General features: G+C 35.7%; 3 protein-coding genes and 1 long non-coding RNA gene across 4 annotated transcripts; 1 reads left to right on the forward strand and 3 right to left on the reverse strand.

Annotated features, from left to right (window-relative positions):
* Positions 1-720: 720 nt before the first annotated feature.
* Positions 721-1,389, reverse strand: LOC122137823 (metallo-beta-lactamase domain-containing protein 1-like). Its single transcript, XM_042726822.1, has 3 exons — positions 1,375-1,389; positions 1,101-1,226; positions 721-1,064 (listed from the first exon to the last, which is right to left on the reverse strand). The coding sequence occupies exons 1-3, from the start codon at positions 1,387-1,389 to the stop codon at positions 762-764; spliced, it is 444 nt and encodes a 147-aa protein (XP_042582756.1). The 3' UTR covers positions 721-761.
* Positions 1,390-1,412: 23 nt separating this feature from the next.
* mpdu1b (mannose-P-dolichol utilization defect 1b) lies at positions 1,413-6,350 on the forward strand. Its single transcript, XM_019075223.2, has 7 exons — positions 1,413-1,569; positions 2,186-2,251; positions 2,343-2,475; positions 2,995-3,080; positions 3,177-3,295; positions 3,390-3,500; positions 4,953-6,350. Exons 1-7 carry the CDS (start codon positions 1,452-1,454, stop codon positions 5,073-5,075), a joined length of 756 nt encoding a protein of 251 aa, XP_018930768.1. The 5' UTR covers positions 1,413-1,451; the 3' UTR covers positions 5,076-6,350.
* Positions 6,351-6,652: 302 nt separating this feature from the next.
* On the reverse strand, positions 6,653-14,553 carry LOC109058007. The gene is made up of 3 exons (XR_006155168.1): positions 11,694-14,553; positions 11,355-11,382; positions 6,653-7,050 (listed from the first exon to the last, which is right to left on the reverse strand). It is a non-coding gene; the product is annotated as an uncharacterized LOC109058007 (long non-coding RNA).
* Positions 14,554-14,597: 44 nt separating this feature from the next.
* On the reverse strand, positions 14,598-16,598 carry sox19b (SRY-box transcription factor 19b). The gene is made up of 2 exons (XM_019075221.2): positions 15,654-16,598; positions 14,598-15,021 (listed from the first exon to the last, which is right to left on the reverse strand). Exons 1-2 carry the CDS (start codon positions 16,286-16,288, stop codon positions 14,775-14,777), a joined length of 882 nt encoding a protein of 293 aa, XP_018930766.2. The 5' UTR covers positions 16,289-16,598; the 3' UTR covers positions 14,598-14,774.
* Positions 16,599-17,714: the final 1,116 nt, after the last annotated feature.

Consider the following 17,714-nt stretch of genomic DNA (forward strand, 5'->3'; position numbering starts at 1 on the left):
GTTAAAAATGCTTTGTAAAAATAAATTTCCCCAGTCTTCTCTGCAGTCCTTGGATCCTGTTGACACTGCTGTTGGTCGAGTTTGTTTTTCTCCATCTGTTAAACACAATAATTGACAGGTTTGGGCTCTTTTTCAAAGGGATGTTGTCTCTAGACCTCCTGTTGTAACTTTCTGGAATAGCTGTGTTGATGGTTTGATATGGCATAAAATCTGGAAATTACCTCATAAATATTTAATAAAAAAAAAAAAAAGTAAAATAAATTTATTTCAAAATCATTTATAAATATTACCCCAGTAACTATTTCCTTGTAAACAGATTTAACTGTGATATTGATACACTATGTACATTTTGTGGCCTACATATAGAAACATTTTTTCATTTATTTTGGAGTTGTCCTTACTCAGACAATTTTTGGGCAAATTTCTGCTCATTTGTAAGAAAATTTTATCATGCCCAGCTTTCAGCTTTGTTTTGAAAATGTTTTATTTGTTTTTTTCACTTATGACATTCCATAAGGAATACTATTTGATTAATTTATTACTTTTGCTGGCAAAGTTTAGTATTCATAAATAAAAGTACGGCAATTCTATAAAATTGTTTTTTTTTTTTTTGGAGATATATATAATATATTTTAAATATGTTATAAAAGAGAGATGTTTTGTGTGTTTTTGTGTGTGTAAATTTTTATATATTTTTGTGTTTTTTTTTTTTTGTCTCATTTTGATTTTGTATTTCTTTTTCTTTGTGTTCACCCCCACAGCTATTTTATTGAATCACATTTGAGTGATTCAATAAAATAAATAAAAATAAGGTAAATAATTAGATTACTGATGTCCATGTAAACACTCTGAATAATGGGCCCATGTCCAGGGATGTCCACATCAGCAATCTGCAGCGCCATCTGTCTGTTGGTCTCCTGTATTTTTGGATTCTCGTTCAGCTCCTTCCATGAATCTTCATCATGGCAACGTTCAAACAAGTCTCCAGCAACAAGGACTGTCCCCTCCGATGTTCCCTTCACCAGGGCTGCGTTGAGCCCCGACAAAACCGTGCAAAACGTTTTTTAAACGGAAACGGTGGTGCATTGACCACCCTGTTCTGTTGACGCAAGAGTTGCAACTATTTGAGCTTGAAATGCGACGAGAAAGTCTCGGTCCCACGGGCCCCCGGTGTCTACTAGGATAGTTTGTGGTCCGGTGACTAAAGAAATAGTACATCTGAACTTCTACTTTGACGGAACGTCCCTGAGGATAGACTAGTTTTTAACGAAGTGACACTTCATAGACATACTAGTAATCATAATACAACAATAATAATACTACATTATAACTAAGTAATATTTTGGCCCACCACTCTCTTTAATCATAAGTTACTAGAAGAGTTTCCATAAATAAAGGGGAAGAGTTAAAGTAGCGTACGACATCACGTGACTTGAATTGACGTTTGCATCATGGCGGAAGCAGTTGTAGAAACATCATTCATGGATCCTTTCAAAGATATTCTGGTTAATTATTTAATGCCAGAAAAATGTTACGACGAGTTCTTTTTACAGTTCAATCTTCTGCACGGTAGGTTCACATTTTATCCGTTTAGTAGTAACGTATAAATAGATAGATAAATGGACGTTATTATACAAGCTTATTTGCTTGTATAAGTTACTTAAATCGATTCAATGACAAAGTGGATTTTTCTCTTGTGCAAAACCTGTCATTTTGGCAGCTTTGGTAGTAACTGCATTATTCGCTTTGTGTCGACCTTAGGGGAGATATTATTTATTTCAAATTAGTCTTAAGTTATGATCATCTATCATACAAAATATGAAACATAGCTATTGAGCGGTCCTCTGAGCTGTAAATGTGTTTTATTATGTTATGTCTGTATTAAACCTCGTCAGCTTCACTGCCTCGCGCTTGTTAGAGGAGGCGGAACCATATACATGTCAGTTTCTTACTGGATAGCTTTTAGTATGTCCTCGGTAATTATCGGGGGTTTCCGTAAAAGCTTTTAAAACCTCCGATTCTTTTGGTTTTAATTAATGCATGTCAAGCGTAATAATAATAATGTCTGTTTTAAATGTTTGCTGTGTAACTTGCATTAAAAATATGTGCCTAAACTTTCACATGCAACCACTTACAAGTCACATCGAAGACTGACTCCCGAGTTCCTCTTTGTGATTCTGTTTAGTGGACTGTCTGAAGATTGTAATCAGCAAAGGCCTGGGCATTGGGATCATTCTTGGTTCTGTGTTAGGTATGAAAAGACTCCCTCTTCATCTTTACAACACACACAAACCCAAACTATTTTCTTCTAATACTGATATTTTGTTTATGTTTCTTCATAGTAAAACTACCTCAGATTCTGAAGCTGATTGGTGCCAGAAGTGCTGAGGGACTGAGTTTTAACTCTGTGCTACTGGAGCTCTTTGCTATCACAGGCACCATGGCCTACAGTATTGCCAACAGCTTTCCTTTCAGGTAAATCAATGGTGACACTTTTACATAATTGTGCTTTCATAAGTCTGGTACACATTTGTCTATACAAACACCATGCATTTATAAATATCAAACATCAAAGGGGAAACTGGTTACTAAACACATAAGTATATGTGACCCTGGACCACAAAACCAGTCTTAAGTCGCATGGTTATATTAGTAGCAATAGCCAACAATACATTGTATGGGTCAAAATTATTGATTTTTCTTTTATGCCAAAAATCATTAGGATATATTAAGTAAAGATTATGTTCCATGAAGATATTTAGTAAATTTCCTACTGTAAATATATCAAAACCTTATTTTTGATTAGGAATATGCATTAAGAACTTCATTTGGACAACTTTAAAGGTGATTTTCTCAATATTTAGATTTTTTTGCACCCTCAAAGTTGTATCTCTGCCTAATAATGTCCTATCCTATATAAAAAAAAGACCCTTATGACTGGTTTTGTGGTCCATGGTTACATATAACATGTTTTACTGTGATTATTTTTGACAGTTCCTGGGGTGAGGCACTTTTCCTCATGATTCAAACTGTGACCATTGGTTTCCTCATACAGCACTATGGAGGAAACACCATCAAAGGTATGTTTTAAAACAAACAAACAAAAACTGCTGCTTTCATTCATTTTAAATGTAAAAGTTTGATGTACCTTTTGACTGTGCTGTGATTATATGCAGGTTTGGGGTTTCTGGCAGTCTACTTTGGCCTGTTGGCAGTCATATTATCTCCTGTGACACCAATGTCTGTCGTTACTACCATGCAAGCCTCTAATATGCCAGCCATTATCTTTGGACGAGTAAGCTGGAGATAAAACACCAATGCTGTTCAACAACTGACCCAGCAGAAATATATATTTCATGTAATGTGTCCAATTTTCTCTGTGTCTTCAGTTAATTCAGGCTGGTACCAACTACAGAAATGGCCACACTGGACAACTGTCAGCTATTTCAGTGTTTCTGCTGTTTGCAGGCTCCTTAGCACGCATATTCACTACAGTGCAGGTAAAACCACTATAATGAGATATCATGCAATTAGGGCTGTCAAATGATTAATCACGATTAATCACATCCAAAATAAAAGTTTTGTTTACATAATATATGTATGTGTACAGGGTATATTTATTATGTATATATAAATACATACACATAAATTATATATTTAGAAAATATTTACATGTATATACATTTATATATTTATATTCTTATATTTTATATTATATATAAATATATTTAATATATAAACATAACATATTTTTATATATACATGCATGTGTTTGTATTTATATATACATAATAAATATACACAGTATACACATATTATGTAAACAAAACTTTTATTTTGGATGTGATTAATCGTGATTAATCATTTGACAGCCCTACATGCAATATTTTGGAGGACAGAAGTCTCTTATGCTCACTAAGACTCCATTTGCTTAAAAAAAAAAAACTTCAATATTGTGAAATATTATTATAAATTAAAATGTAAAGTTGTTTTCTTTTTTAGTAGCCATTACTTAAGTCTTTAGTGTCCCATGGTCCTTCACAAATCATTCTAATATGCTGATTTGATGCTCTAGTAACATTTCTTAATATTACCAAATTAGAAAACCGTTGTTCTGTCTTATATTTTTGTGGAAACCCGGTTAGATTTTTTAGAAGATTCTTTGATTAATAGAAATTTCAACAACAGCATTTACAGTGGGGAAAATATTTATTTGATCCCCTGCTTACAAAGAAATGAAGGGTCTGTTATTGTTATGATAGGTTTATTTTAATGGATAGAGACAGAATACAAACCAAAAAATCCAGAAAAAACACATTATATAAAGATTAGAAATTGATTTGCATTTCAGTGAGTGAAATAAGTATGTGATCCCCAAGCAAAACATGACTTGGTACTTGGTACAGAATCCCTTTTTTGGCAAGCACAGAGGTAAGAAGTTTTTTGTAGTGGGTCACCAGGTTTGCACACATCTCAGGAGGGATTTTGATCCACTCCTCTTTACAGATCCTCTCTAAATCCTTAAGGTTTCTTGGCTCTCATTTGGCAAATCGAAGTTTCAGCTCCCTTCACAGATTTTCTATAGGATTAAGGTCTGGAGACTGGCTCGGCCACTCCATGACCTGTGATCTTTTGGTTGGTATTCTGTCTCTATATGTTAAAATAAACCTACCAAAAAATTACAGACCCTTCATTTTTTTTCTAAGTGGAAAAACTATAAATATTGTCCCCACTGTATTTGAGATTTTTTGGAACAATATAAAAATCTTCTCTAACTAATTTGATTAATTTAATGTTTCCTTGCTGAATGAAATAATTTAAAAAAAATACTTAATATCTGATATTTAATGTTAGTGAAAACTATTTATGGTCCTCTTTGGATTTCGTGTTAATTTCAAAACGGTGACATAGTTCCATTAATAAATGCCCATTTTAATGTGTGCTCTGTACAGGAAACGGGAGATTCCCTCATGGCTGTCACCTACATCATCTCTTCTTTCTGTAATGGTGTGATCGCAGCTCAAGTCCTCTACTACTGGAATAGCAGCCCTGCCCTCAGGAAGAAGACTGAGTAGATCCTAACAACAGGCAAATTCAGAGACCACTCAGGTTGACAAAGTGCACCGGACAGCCGATTGGGGAATAAGATGTATTCTAATCAAAATGACGGTTCTTGTGAAATTAAGCTCTGTCCCTTGGTCACTTGTTAAAAGCATTTATTGTTAATATATCACATATACATAACATATAAAGGCAGGTACAAAACATTGTATAATGCACACATTGACGTATTCCAGGTGCCCGGAAGTGACTAAAAGCCAGTATGGTGAGGGGTCCTTCTATAATTATAATTTTTCCCCCTTATTATGGTAATGGGCTTTTTCATTCATTGGACCATTTTTTTTTTTAGCTCAGGGAAGGGAGTAGTGTCAATAGTATTCTGGAATTAATCCATATTAAAACCTTGTGTATTATTACTGACATACTGTCGTGCTGTTCACTTTACCCTGGCTCACTGAATATTCCCTAAAATCCATGTAGCCATTTTGAATTCAACAACAAATCTGTGAAAAAAAAGTCTGTCAAGATTTTTGTAAATATTAATTTCAGAATTGTAAAAATGACCAAAATACTTTAAAAGTGCACATATGAAAATGTTATCACATGCTGAAGGCAGCCCTAGTAGAACATGTTATCCCCACAAGGGATCATTCGTTTTTTGTTCTGCGTAGACAAATCCAACCATATGGACACTATTTTACAAAGTCTTCCAGAACCTAGAAATGCTAATGTTGCTAGAAAACACATTCTGTTGTATTTGGCAAAATGTTTTATCTTTAGGTAATGTATAGAGTCTAGTGAATCAATTACTGTCGTCTTTCTTAAATTGCAATGGTCATGCAATAGTACATGTAGCCACGCTGTTGAGTGTCATCGCAACTAATGGGAACTTGGCAAAATAAGAGAAATTCATGTCAAAGCACTTTTTTTTGTAGATGGTAGTATATTCACCCATCAAAAGTAAGTTTCAAGCTGTCTGCAGGTAAAAGGAAAATTTCATTTGAATGATGGAAATTGCATATTTGCACACATTACATTTGAGAATTGATTTTCCTTTTTTGCTTGTGAACATCTGTTGTTCATTGTTAGTTTATTTCATGAATGAAATATTACAAATGGCTGTGATTTAAAAAATTTTTTTTTTTTAATCTAAAGTTGCAGTGTACTTTTGACCATTGAGTAAAACATTTCCATCAGATGATTTGTAGTGTTTGTTGTGTGAAAGGCTTTAAAAAAAGACACAAACAGTTGCAGAAAATAAATTTAATAAATAAACTGTTTTATTCTTATTTGAAGTTGTGTTTTTGCATTTATCCATAATGGACAGTTCAAATTGATGAATTGTGATACATACTTGTACCACCAGAGAGCGGCAAAGAATCGATAAAAATAACGTTTGCTATCAGTTTTCTCCACTGGAATCCTTTACCCTACTAGCTATTTCATTAATAACTTGTGTCAGTCTTTAAAGTCTCCATCTGTCATCCCTTTTTAAAGAGAAGTAAAGTATGTCAAGTAGAAAGCTTGGGAAGATACTGGCAGTATTGGTTCTGTTTCAGAAACTATTCAGTTGCTATTTTACAAATCCAACTCAAGAAGTCTGAAATCAGGTAGCCTGAAATCCTAATAAAAAGAATGATTTAACTGACTACAAAGAGTTGGATGACTTCTTTCTTTTTTGCAAAAGCAAAAATGTGGTTAAATGTTGACGAATAAAGCCCGTCAAGCCAGATGTGACTTTAATTCTCCCAGGGCTGCTGATATTTAATTGTGCTGTTTTAAAAAGCACTGAATATCTGGATCAGTGCTCTGTTTTTTTGTATATAGTATAGTATCTGTCATTTTCAATGCTACTTAAAACACACAATCCCTCACTGCAGTTACTTGTACTACGTACCTCATGTTTCTTATGTGCTTAATTCTCTCTGCTCCATTGTAACTGTAGCAATGAGTCTCCTGTGGGTCTAGCAGAGTTGGTTGTTCTGTCTTCTAGATGTACAGAGGGAAGAAAATCAACAATGTCAGAGCAGGCAAACATAAATAGAATTTACAAAGTACTGCTAGAACAATGGTGCACTCAGACAGATCGGCTGAATGCAAATGGCAGAAAGATAAGCTAGGCATCTAATGAGAGTGTTTATCTAAATATCAAAAGCAGTTAAAACGGGAACAGCCAATAATTTCTCAAATATAAGCTCAAATTATAGAGTTCTATTTAAGACCACATTGTTTATGCAAAAATGGTTTATAAAATGACTTAGAATAAATATTACATCTAATTTAGTGTAAATACTGGCAATCTATTTACAAGCATACATTTAATTTCAAATGACATCTTTGATTAACTAACAGTAATGTAACTGATAATAGGTTTTTTGAGCCTTTATTTTACTGAGACTAAAATTAAACTAAGAATTGATGTGTGATGTAAAATGTGTATGAGAAAAATCAAAAAAACAATGAAACAATACAGTTATAAATCATAAAAAAAGAAAGAAATTATAGCCATTCATTCCCCAAAAGGCTTATCCTTTATAAATAGGTAGTGGAATCCACATAATTAATTATCACAAAAACAAATTCTAAATAACAACAGAGAGAGTTCAGTGTCATAAAGTTGGCTAGAAGAAGAAATATATTCTGTTTCTGTTAATTGTTCAATTTTTTAAGAGATTTCGAGATTTCATATATGTGAACCATAAAGTGAAGCATAATAGATTAGGTTCCTCTGTAAGTTCCTCTAAAGACATATTTTCTGCATGATTTCTTTGGTTGTGTTCATAATGTAGGCTTGCTCATGTTTCAGTAAATGCTTAAAATTTTGCCTGCACATTCTACTTAAACTTACAGAGTCAATTCAGTAACAGCATTCTGTTTGCTTTCATGTAGGAAGTGTTATTCCCGTAGACACTGCAAAAAGCAGAAGGTGTCTGATCTGATGGCTCTCTTCTCAACTCCACCCCCAACTGCAACAGGCTATTCTTGCCTAGCAGGGCTAGGCACAGTTCATGTCAACACACCTACTGTCAATGCTCATCAGATCCCTTTTCATCAAATAGAATGTTTAGACAGTGAATTAATTTTGTTTTTAAAAATTACAGTTAAAGATAGCAAGAGATGCCAATGAATAGCATTTAAGTGTAAATACCCTTATTTACCCAACCATTTAAAAGTTTGGGGTCAGAACATTTTTTATATTTTTTTTATGTTTTTTTTTTTTTAATTCGGCAAGGATGCATTAAAGTGATCAAAAGTGACATTTTATGGAACTTATAATATGACAAAACTAATTGAATTTGTATTGTGTAAATTTGAATTATTGGCAAGTGTCATTTAACAAAACTGTAATATTATGTGGCATTTAACAGTTCTAAATTAGATTTTTTTTAACTTGAATATTAAACATTTGAAATTTAACACAACTTAATATTTATATGGCAGAGTTTTATAAACATGTATTTTCAAACAGCCATTTTTTTTTCTTAGACTGCAAAAATCTAAATTTGTAAAAATACAGCTTCAAGTTTTCAAGATGAAGAGGAAATTCGGAAAATCTAATTCAATATTCTAAAATTCAATATGCAGAAATTAAGATTTTACAGAAAGTAGGTCAGAGGTAATCCACAGGGAAGAGTAGATGTTCTCCAAAAAGTCAAATGAAGCATTTTAGCCAGTTAGTAGTTTTCTAGCGTGAGCGTACGGTTCAAGATCTTCCTGATCATGAATCGCCCAGAGGTAGCCTCTTAAAAAATTTATGGTTTTATGGCAGCTCAACCAATTTCCATGTTGATAATAATAAGAAATGTTTTTGAGTATCAAATCAGCACATTTGAAAGATTTCTAAATTATCATGTCAAAAAAATTCAGCTTTGCCATGACAGGAATAAAAGACATTTTTAAATATATTAAAATAGAAAACAGTTATTTTTAATTGTAATAATATTTCACAATATTACCTTTTTGTAAATTAATAAATGCAGCAAGCATAATAAATGCAGTGAACATAAATACTTATTACAAAATCATTAAAAAATCATACTTTTATATAGTAGCGTATATAACTATATATATATATATATATATATATATATATAGTAGCATATATAACTGTCAGTAATATTCAGTGGAGTAAAGAAAGAGGGTTAGTTAGTTAGAGAGTGGTCAGTCTTTTTTTTTTTTCTTGACAGTTAAATGAATGTATCATTAAAATGTTGTGTAAATGTTGGATTACGCAGCTTTTTTTTCTCTCAGGTCTGTTGGGAAGCCCTCAAAGTTTGGCCCCTGGTCTTGTCTCACCTCACCTGAGGAGGAGACTGTTTCCCGTATCTATATCTTTTAATCAGCGTTACACACCACCACCTCCCCACCTGTGTGGGGTGCTTGACAAATGCCCCATCCAGCCTATAACGGCAGATTTCATGTGTCAGACCGGTTTGTCAGAGACTCTAAACATAAACATCTTTAGCTGTCAGCTTTTTATCAAAGTATAGACAATATAACATCATAGGTATGCCTACTAACATTGTATGTTAACTTTGCATGCACAATCACAGGTGATGGATTTATCTTTTTGGAAATAGTAATCCTGAGTATCTTGTTTCACTCTGCCTCTGTTTCACCCCACCTTGCTCTCCCTCGATTTGCTGCAAGACCAGTCTTGCCCGGGGTGTGGTGCACTCATTAGTGTTACCTGTCAATCACTCTTTCATTGCTGCGCAAATGCTTCCTCTATTAACCACATTAACCTGGCAGAAATGTACACGTGCTCCATCAACGCCTGTGACGGCTGCTCAGAACGGTGGGCTTTGACCTGGGGTCTCAACATTTTTTATTTTTATCAAATGCATTGATTTTTTTCCCCTTATACTGTTAAAAAAGTCCTGTAGTTTGTACAGAAAAAAACTGCCTGCAGATTTAACGGCATAAAATTTTAAATTTTTGTAAATTTTAAACTGGTAAATCCAACAGCTCTTTTCTGCTGAATTATCAAGGCCATGCTACTAATAAAACCAGTTTTGCACTATATACTGATAACCACTATAATAACAAAGTAGACTAAAACTAAAATGCAATAAACATTAACTGAACAATAGGATGTAACATAAAACCCTAATATACATAACTGATAACAAAACTATTGAGAAACACAATTATTTAAAACCCCAACAAATATGTTGAATTCTGGGATGTATAATTTTTTTCCCTTTAAATAATAAGATTGCTTTGGTACAGTTAACAGAACAGACCCATTACTGTTTTCCCGTATATAATAAGGGAACTTACTGTTAACCATTTTACTGCAGCATTTAGTCTTTTAAAGTTTCAATCACTTTACAGTGTTGTGTAAAACTGGCCCTATTAAAAGTTTGGGTTTGCTGAGACTAAGTTGAAGTAATAACTCATTATATTTAACTTCCTCTTCAGCTTTTTAAAATTCATTATGAAAAAAAAAAAAAAAAAAAAAAAAAAAAACCCTAATTAATAGGGGTATTTTAGTTGCCTTGTCCAAAAAAACTAATTTTGCTGTGGACACTGCCAACTATGAGCTAAGCAGACAGGTAGACTACTGCTTTGGCCTTATGCCAGTCTTTTGATGTATATGTTTTGTTGACAAGATGAAATCCATTTGTTTCATTTCCTTCTGAATGAATAAAGTGAAAGACTTATGAGGTATCTACACACCTACACCAACTTAGCATAGCATCCAAATCTTGATTTTAAAAGCTCAAGATACAGGATGTTGATAGATTTGGCAGAAACGTGCCGAGCCTATGCTGTGCAGATTTGTTGCTTTACCTTGTTGTGTTCTCTTGTCTTTTACTTTTTACAGGCTACTGTTTGTCTGTGCACACAACACAACATATGTTGTGTAAAGTGTACACAAACAGATTTTTCTGTTTAAACAGCTTTCATATTATTAGCCTATAAAATCACATTTGACGTGTGGCAGACACAACATTGACTGTTATCGCATGAGTCTGGCCACCCTCCTGTTATTGCGTGACAGGCAGTGCTCGTCTTAGCTGACTCACACGCATCCGTGTATCCAGCCCTGGTGGCATTTCAACCAACCGTAGCGGCTCGGTTAAAAAAAAGGAAGAAAAATTTACGCCCACTCAGTCACCTGTGCATACACAACGTCTGAGGTAAGACTGACAAGTCATCGTACAAGCGAGTGATGAAACATGTTCTGATATAGGCCTGTGGACTGATTGAAAATTAAATGTAAGCATAGAGCCTGCTTGAAGAAAATAGCTCACTCAAAAATGAAAATGATGACATTATCTACTCACCCTCATGTCAACCAAGCTGGTGTTTTTTCTGTGTAACAGAAATGAAAACAAAAACTGAAGAATAACACTGCTTAAGACATTTTAAGACAATCATAATGGCCATAAACCAAACACACAGACAACAAAACAGCATGAGTGTGAGAAAAATAGTGTTTTTTAACATTTAAACTGGCACTGGACAAAAATGAAACTGATATGAAACACACAGGCCTAGGCTATATACATTGCATTTCCTTTGCATAATTGAAATGAAATAAAATCTAATAACATTTTTACAGGAAATTTGTCAGGTCATACCCATAATCCCCAGGTTCTTCATATAATCAGTTTTTATTTCACCTGTTGGGGAGTGAAGGCTGTGCGTGTGTGCGTGCAGGAGGGGAGCGGCTTCCTCGGAATGCATGTAAATATTACGCACCCCCTAGTTTCCACAGCAACCATTAATCTCGTTTCCGGGTTTATGACGAAATAGCTGTCAACTGATTTAAAACTTTTTTTAAATGATAATGGTAATAATAAAAACGCGACTTAGCAAGTCAATCAGCTTAAAGCATACCACAGATATCGTGCTCATTCAGTCAGTTCCTTGACATCGAATTTTGGCTTTAGGCTTGCAAACTGGCAACCCAACAATTTACCATGGTAACAGTTTGTTGAAGCCTGAGTGCTCGTTGCTAAGTGATTCTGTGTTTCTCAGCAGAGCATCCAGCACCCCCACCCATCTAGACACCCACAGTCGCCCTCTTAACCCCCCAAACAACAAGCCGTCTGACGATACGCCAAACAACGTGGGCTTAATTTTCTTCCTTTAATTTTTTTTTTTATTATAATGGATAATGATTTACTTCATCTAACTTGGGAACACGCCTGAACTGTTATCAGGGTAAGTTAAATGTAAAGTACACGCTCTTCCCCTCCCTTCGTCCTCCGATTAGCCGCAGCGAGATCTTACATTTTCATGAGAATGACATTAGGGGTTGAGGGGGTTAAACCCGAGGAGAAAACGGGGAGAAACGACGGCAACGCTAATTTTCCGCACAGCGGGAAGCGAGAAAAGAGAACAAAGTGGTCCAAGGGAGCCTCTCCGGATTCAGTGGCTTACTACGTACACCTGCGAGCTCAAAAGCAACGGACAATGTGCCTCCGAAACGGCCAATTACGACCGAGACAACAACCAGTTTTCAATCTGGAGAGAGAGGGTTATTCTGAGGTGGACGGTGAAAGCGGATGATTTCGCACTTAAATCGTTGCTTTCTATCCGTTTTCTTTACATTTAACCCTCTCCACAAACATATAATTAAAAGTTTTTCTATGTAAAAGTAAAGGTAGTCTCAGTATTTTTTCCTCATTAGACTAAAAAGTCTTATTAGTCTAAACAAATGTTTAATAAAATGTTCAACAAAAGCATAAAAGAAACTCTTCAATCATATACAGACATGAAATTAGTAATAAACTTGTGAGGTAGGCAACAATAAGGATTTTTGATAATGCATTTTACATTTAAGTTGCAAATGAAATAATAGTTGTAATACCAATGGTCTTATTTTACATGAAGCAGGTCACCTCTCGGAGGACACCACGTTGACATCACAAATACTAAATTTAGTCATTTTAATCTTGGTAGTTATCATTGGAAAATTTCATTCACATTATATAGACCGGGGCTGACTGCAAACAGTATTCCTTTGTCCACCAATTGAACTGGTAACAAAACTATTGTCGCATGGTGAAGGTCCAAAAAGACTGCCTGCCACAATGGGTACATAGTTCCAGTATCATGCAGCTTTGAAATTACAAAAACACTTCAATTCATAAAGATTTCAAAATAATACAAACTTGAGACTAGATGTTGTATTGTCATTTATTCTGTAAAAATGGCCCTTATAAGAACCAGAAGAAAAAAAAAGAAATATACACTGTACAAAAGATATTTACAACCAAAAATTAAAACCATTTATAAAAAAAAAAAAAAAAAAAAAAAAAAAAAAAATAAAAATTAAAAAGCAAGTTGCAAACTCACTTCAATGGCAATGTAAACTTTTTTTCATTGTGCTTAAATCACCATTTAATTAACCAAAACATTAGTAACTAACTGACCGAGCTTTGTGGCAATGAATCAGAATGACTTACATATTTGACAATGCATACACACAGGTTATGAGTTCAAAACAAATCTCAAGACCTTGACATAACTTTGCATTTTGTTGATAAAGGACCAGGTCACTCTGGGGGAAAAAACAAAACAAACAAAAACAAACAGTGCCCAAAAAGAAAACCTCAGTTAAGTCCACTGAACTCACTGATCAACCATACTGTAATGGCAAAAGCAGACTTAATGCTGTGGTAGAATGAGAAAGACCAGGTGATGTCTATAACCTCCTAGTCTAACGAAGTGCATTGACTTATAGCGAAGATCAGTGCATTCGAGTTTGACCCATAAGAGGGAAATGCTGGAATGCTAGATGACACAAACATTTAGCAATCTGTAAATATGCCTAAAATTGACCATTTACAGGAGTGCAATTTCCTTGTAAGGACTACAACAACAACAAAAAAATAAAGTTAGTTCACAAACATACATGCACACTGGTATAGTGTGTAGGAATTTACAGCTATTATTTAAAGTAGGAAAGCAAAGCAGATAGTGACCAAATTACTTTTTCTCCTCCATTACAATTTGGGTAACAGTTTCAAGGACTTCTAATTAGATAAGGCAATGTTACAGCTGATCTATACTGTCATTTCTTACTATTCAGTTGAAGAAAGCCCTGAGATTGTCCAAAACACTTTACTATATCAATATCCAGATTTAAAGAGACACTTAGGTCAACTTCACCCATCACACAGTCATTCTGTGTGCTGAGCTAGTTTGGGCATACAAATTAAAATGTACTAAATTTACACTCCTCAAGGCCACATGGCATGTTCATCACTGGTCATGGCAGTCGCTATTGGCTGACCTGTTTTTTGGAGTTCCCAATATGCCGTCCAGTTTTGTACACCAATTAGATTTTGGATCATGATTGCCTACTGCTGCATGAACAATGCATGTTCTAAACATTGCACAGAGCACAAAATAACACTTTAAAAAAAATATCCATTTAGGAACAAAGAGGATGGCTGTGCTAGAATATGGAATGGAGAAATGAGCCGACTTAACCTTAACGAGAAGTTACACCTGGTCAAAATGTGATAGTTGTGAAGAATATTGGGAAACACTGGAAGCCACTTAAATTTAAATCAACTAGAGGCTGAAACGGCTAAATTTTCTATACAGGTTCAACACACAACTTCAGATCATTCAAATCAAGGGAGGTAGTAAACAATCAGAAGTGTTCAATAATCCATAAAGTCTATGTGTGGCACTACGGTCACAATAAGGGTCCAACTAATAGGAGCTCAGGGAGCATTCCCTAAACTTCAGATATGAGTGAGGGGAACGGTTCCACCAAGATAGTGCTGCTGGACTCCAGGGTAGGCCCTCTGGTTTGAGGTATCGCTGGTATCACCACCTGGAATGTACATGCTAATCATGTCCCTCATGTCCCCTTGGAAAGCCCCACGGTGGTGGTTTGGTACTCCAGTAGGCGAATGGGATAGGGGTTCTGGTTTAACCATAGACATCACTGGACTGGGCTGCTGAGGGCTCCCACTATATGACATTTGGCTGTGGACGAAAAAGGGCAAAATCATCAGGAGATCAAACAGACACCAGTAGCAAGGAGAATCTGTATCTTTCCACACATAAAACGCCTCTGCATTTGTTCCCAATATTGCTGACAAGCAAATAACAGGTCTATACAGGTTAAGCCAGCTTAGATGTTGTGACTTGGAGACAAAATATATAGGCAAATAGAAAATATATTTAAGGATGTGATTAAAGTTCGTATACAGGCAAATCATGAATAGACTAAATGTGCGTTTATAGCGATATAAAATCTATAGACAAGTGCTGAATAGGTGTGCGGTTTTGAGGATCAAATTAAGTGGCAAGTTAATTCAGAACAAAAACCTTAATTTTGAAAAAAAAATGCAAAGTTTCTTAAACTAAATAGAAGTACTTTTACAGACTAGAATTTCTATTTAATATTGTTTGATATAAACTTTTAATGAGAACCATGTAAAATTGTTTACAGTTTTTTTTTCCTCTCTCTTTTTTTCCCCAGCTCATTATCAAAGTTACGCATAATAAAATCCCAACCGGTTAACACGAATTTCTGTGCGCGTTTGCCCCACACAACTCCACAGTTTGTCAAGCCACACTAAACTTGAGAATAACTAAATGAAACGAAAACAAACCTGTAAGAGCTGGCCCCGTTCATGTATGTCTGTGCCGGCGGGTACTGGAGCGCTGACAGTTCGTATCGGTGCAGTTGCTGCGGGTATCCGAGTGCTTCACCCTGCATTCCCATATAAGCACCGGTGTGACCCCAGCCATAGCCGTCCATTCTCGGGCTCCCGCCTTGTCCCTGTGCCACGGCTGATGCCAACAGGTTACCGGGTGCGATAGGGTGTTTGACGAGAGGGTGTTTGTCGTTGTTGATGAGGGCTTTGGTCTTACGCCGAGGTTTGTATTTGTAGTCGGGGTATTCCTTCATGTGTACGGCCCGCAGCCGTTTGGCCTCATCGATGAACGGCCGCTTCTCGGTGTCCGTTAAAAGTTTCCATTCCGCACCGAGGCGTTTGCTTATCTCCGAGTTGTGCATTTTGGGGTTCTCCTGTGCCATCTTCCTCCGCTGACCCCGGGACCACACCATAAACGCATTCATGGGACGCTTCACTTTGTCCATGGGGTCCCCGCCGGGTGGACAAGAGGTTTTTGATCCGTGGTGCGCGTTTCCGACCCCGCTGACCGGAGGAGACATGCCTGGACTGTTGTGGTGGGGATGAGGTTGACCCGCGGTCTTCAGTTCATGCTCCATCATGCTGTACATCACGCCACTACACACTTTGAGTTTCAATCGCTCAGTGCGTAAAGCAGCCAATTAAAAGTGTCCAAGCGAATCTAATCAGGTCAAACAAATCCGGCGCAGGTGAAGTCTCTTTACAGCCGGGGTAGTCGGGCCAAATCAAACACAGCAGTAAAAAAAGAACTGCACGATGAATCAAAACATTTAGAACAAGATTTTCAGACAAAATAAAGTAAAAAAAAAGGGCGCGAAAGGTGTTTCAATCACAGCTGTTTGTCTGTCTGAACTCTGTTCAACTCTATCCACAAGCCACTTGTTGAGCCGCAATAGTTTGCAGTCCACGTTGAACCAATTGTATAATTCTATTCCACGTCTGACCAATCAGCGCTCAACGCAAGCCTTTGCTCATTTGCATAACAATTGTAGGGGTGTGGTATTTTACGCAGCAGATCATTTGTTGCAAGAGGTAAGCGGCACTCAAAGAGAGAAATCGGGGCTTATTTTGTTGTTTAAAGATACTAATTATCTCTTACTAGTAAGTATTACATATTTCAGAAAATGGGACATTTTATTACACGTTAAAATGAACTTTTAAAAGATGTTGTGTTATTTTGGACCAGCTTTCTTTGAGTAACTTTCTATGACTTAATTAGTTTCACTTTACACCTTTACACTTTCTGTGTCTTCTATTGTTAGTTCTTAACCCTGTCACCCTGGGGTCATGGGAAAAAGACTGACCTGAGAATTTTTTGGTGAAAACTAGCAGTGCAAAACAACATACTACTTAAACTATCATTAATAATACACTATTATAAAATAAAACAATAGTGTATTCTTGTCTTATTAGTTATTACATACAGTGTAAATTTGAGTGTTTTTAGTAATTTTGTTTAAATCTTGTGTGAGCTTTGTAAGTTTTCTGGGTAAATTTATGTTCCCTTTTTTTTGGTACACACATATAATTAGATAGGTTACTTGTTTTCAAGTCTTCATACAGCAATGTGCAATTACTGCTTTTTAATGACAATTTATGACAAATGACTTTCTATAGGTTTTCAGTGTTTGTAATTGCTTGAGAAAATGTGTGGGTGCAAACCTTTACGTTGTTTCTTTCTCTTTTTTGTAGACACAGGTGTGTGCTTGTGAGTTTGCAGGTGCTTTGTGAACCATGTGAGCGGCCTCTGTTCATGACTGACATTTACGCCTTTATGCCAATCAAACCACAAATTGTGGGGCTTCATTCTTATATAGACATATCCAAAAAAAAACATCTTGGACAAACAGAAAACCTCTTATGGAGGTTCTGCCATCCTTTCTTTGTCCCACTTGGTTTGTGACAGCTCACAGTTTCTCAGAAATGTTAAGTGTGGCCCTTACTCACAAACACAGGTCGTTCAAAGCCTTCATGTTTGCATGCACACGTGCTTCACATGCCTCTCCATGACCATTG

Source organism: Cyprinus carpio, chromosome B7 (assembly GCF_018340385.1).
Source record: "Cyprinus carpio isolate SPL01 chromosome B7, ASM1834038v1, whole genome shotgun sequence".
Lineage (NCBI taxonomy): Eukaryota > Metazoa > Chordata > Actinopteri > Cypriniformes > Cyprinidae > Cyprinus > Cyprinus carpio.

Coding starts and splice junctions, on each gene's coding strand:
- sox19b (XM_019075221.2), bottom strand. CDS start 16,288: ATGTACAGCATGATGGAGCATGAACTGAAGACCGCGGGTCAACCTCAT. Junction 15,022..15,653: donor AACGGGGCCAGCTCTTACAG/GTTTGTTTTCGT, acceptor TTTCGTCCACAG/CCAAATGTCATATAGTGGGA.
- mpdu1b (XM_019075223.2), top strand. CDS start 1,452: ATGGCGGAAGCAGTTGTAGAAACATCATTCATGGATCCTTTCAAAGAT. Junction 2,252..2,342: donor CATTCTTGGTTCTGTGTTAG/GTATGAAAAGAC, acceptor GTTTCTTCATAG/TAAAACTACCTCAGATTCTG. Junction 3,081..3,176: donor TGGAGGAAACACCATCAAAG/GTATGTTTTAAA, acceptor GATTATATGCAG/GTTTGGGGTTTCTGGCAGTC.
- LOC122137823 (XM_042726822.1), bottom strand. Junction 1,065..1,100: donor TTGCAACTCTTGCGTCAACA/GAACAGGGTGGT, acceptor GTTTCCGTTTAA/AAAACGTTTTGCACGGTTTT.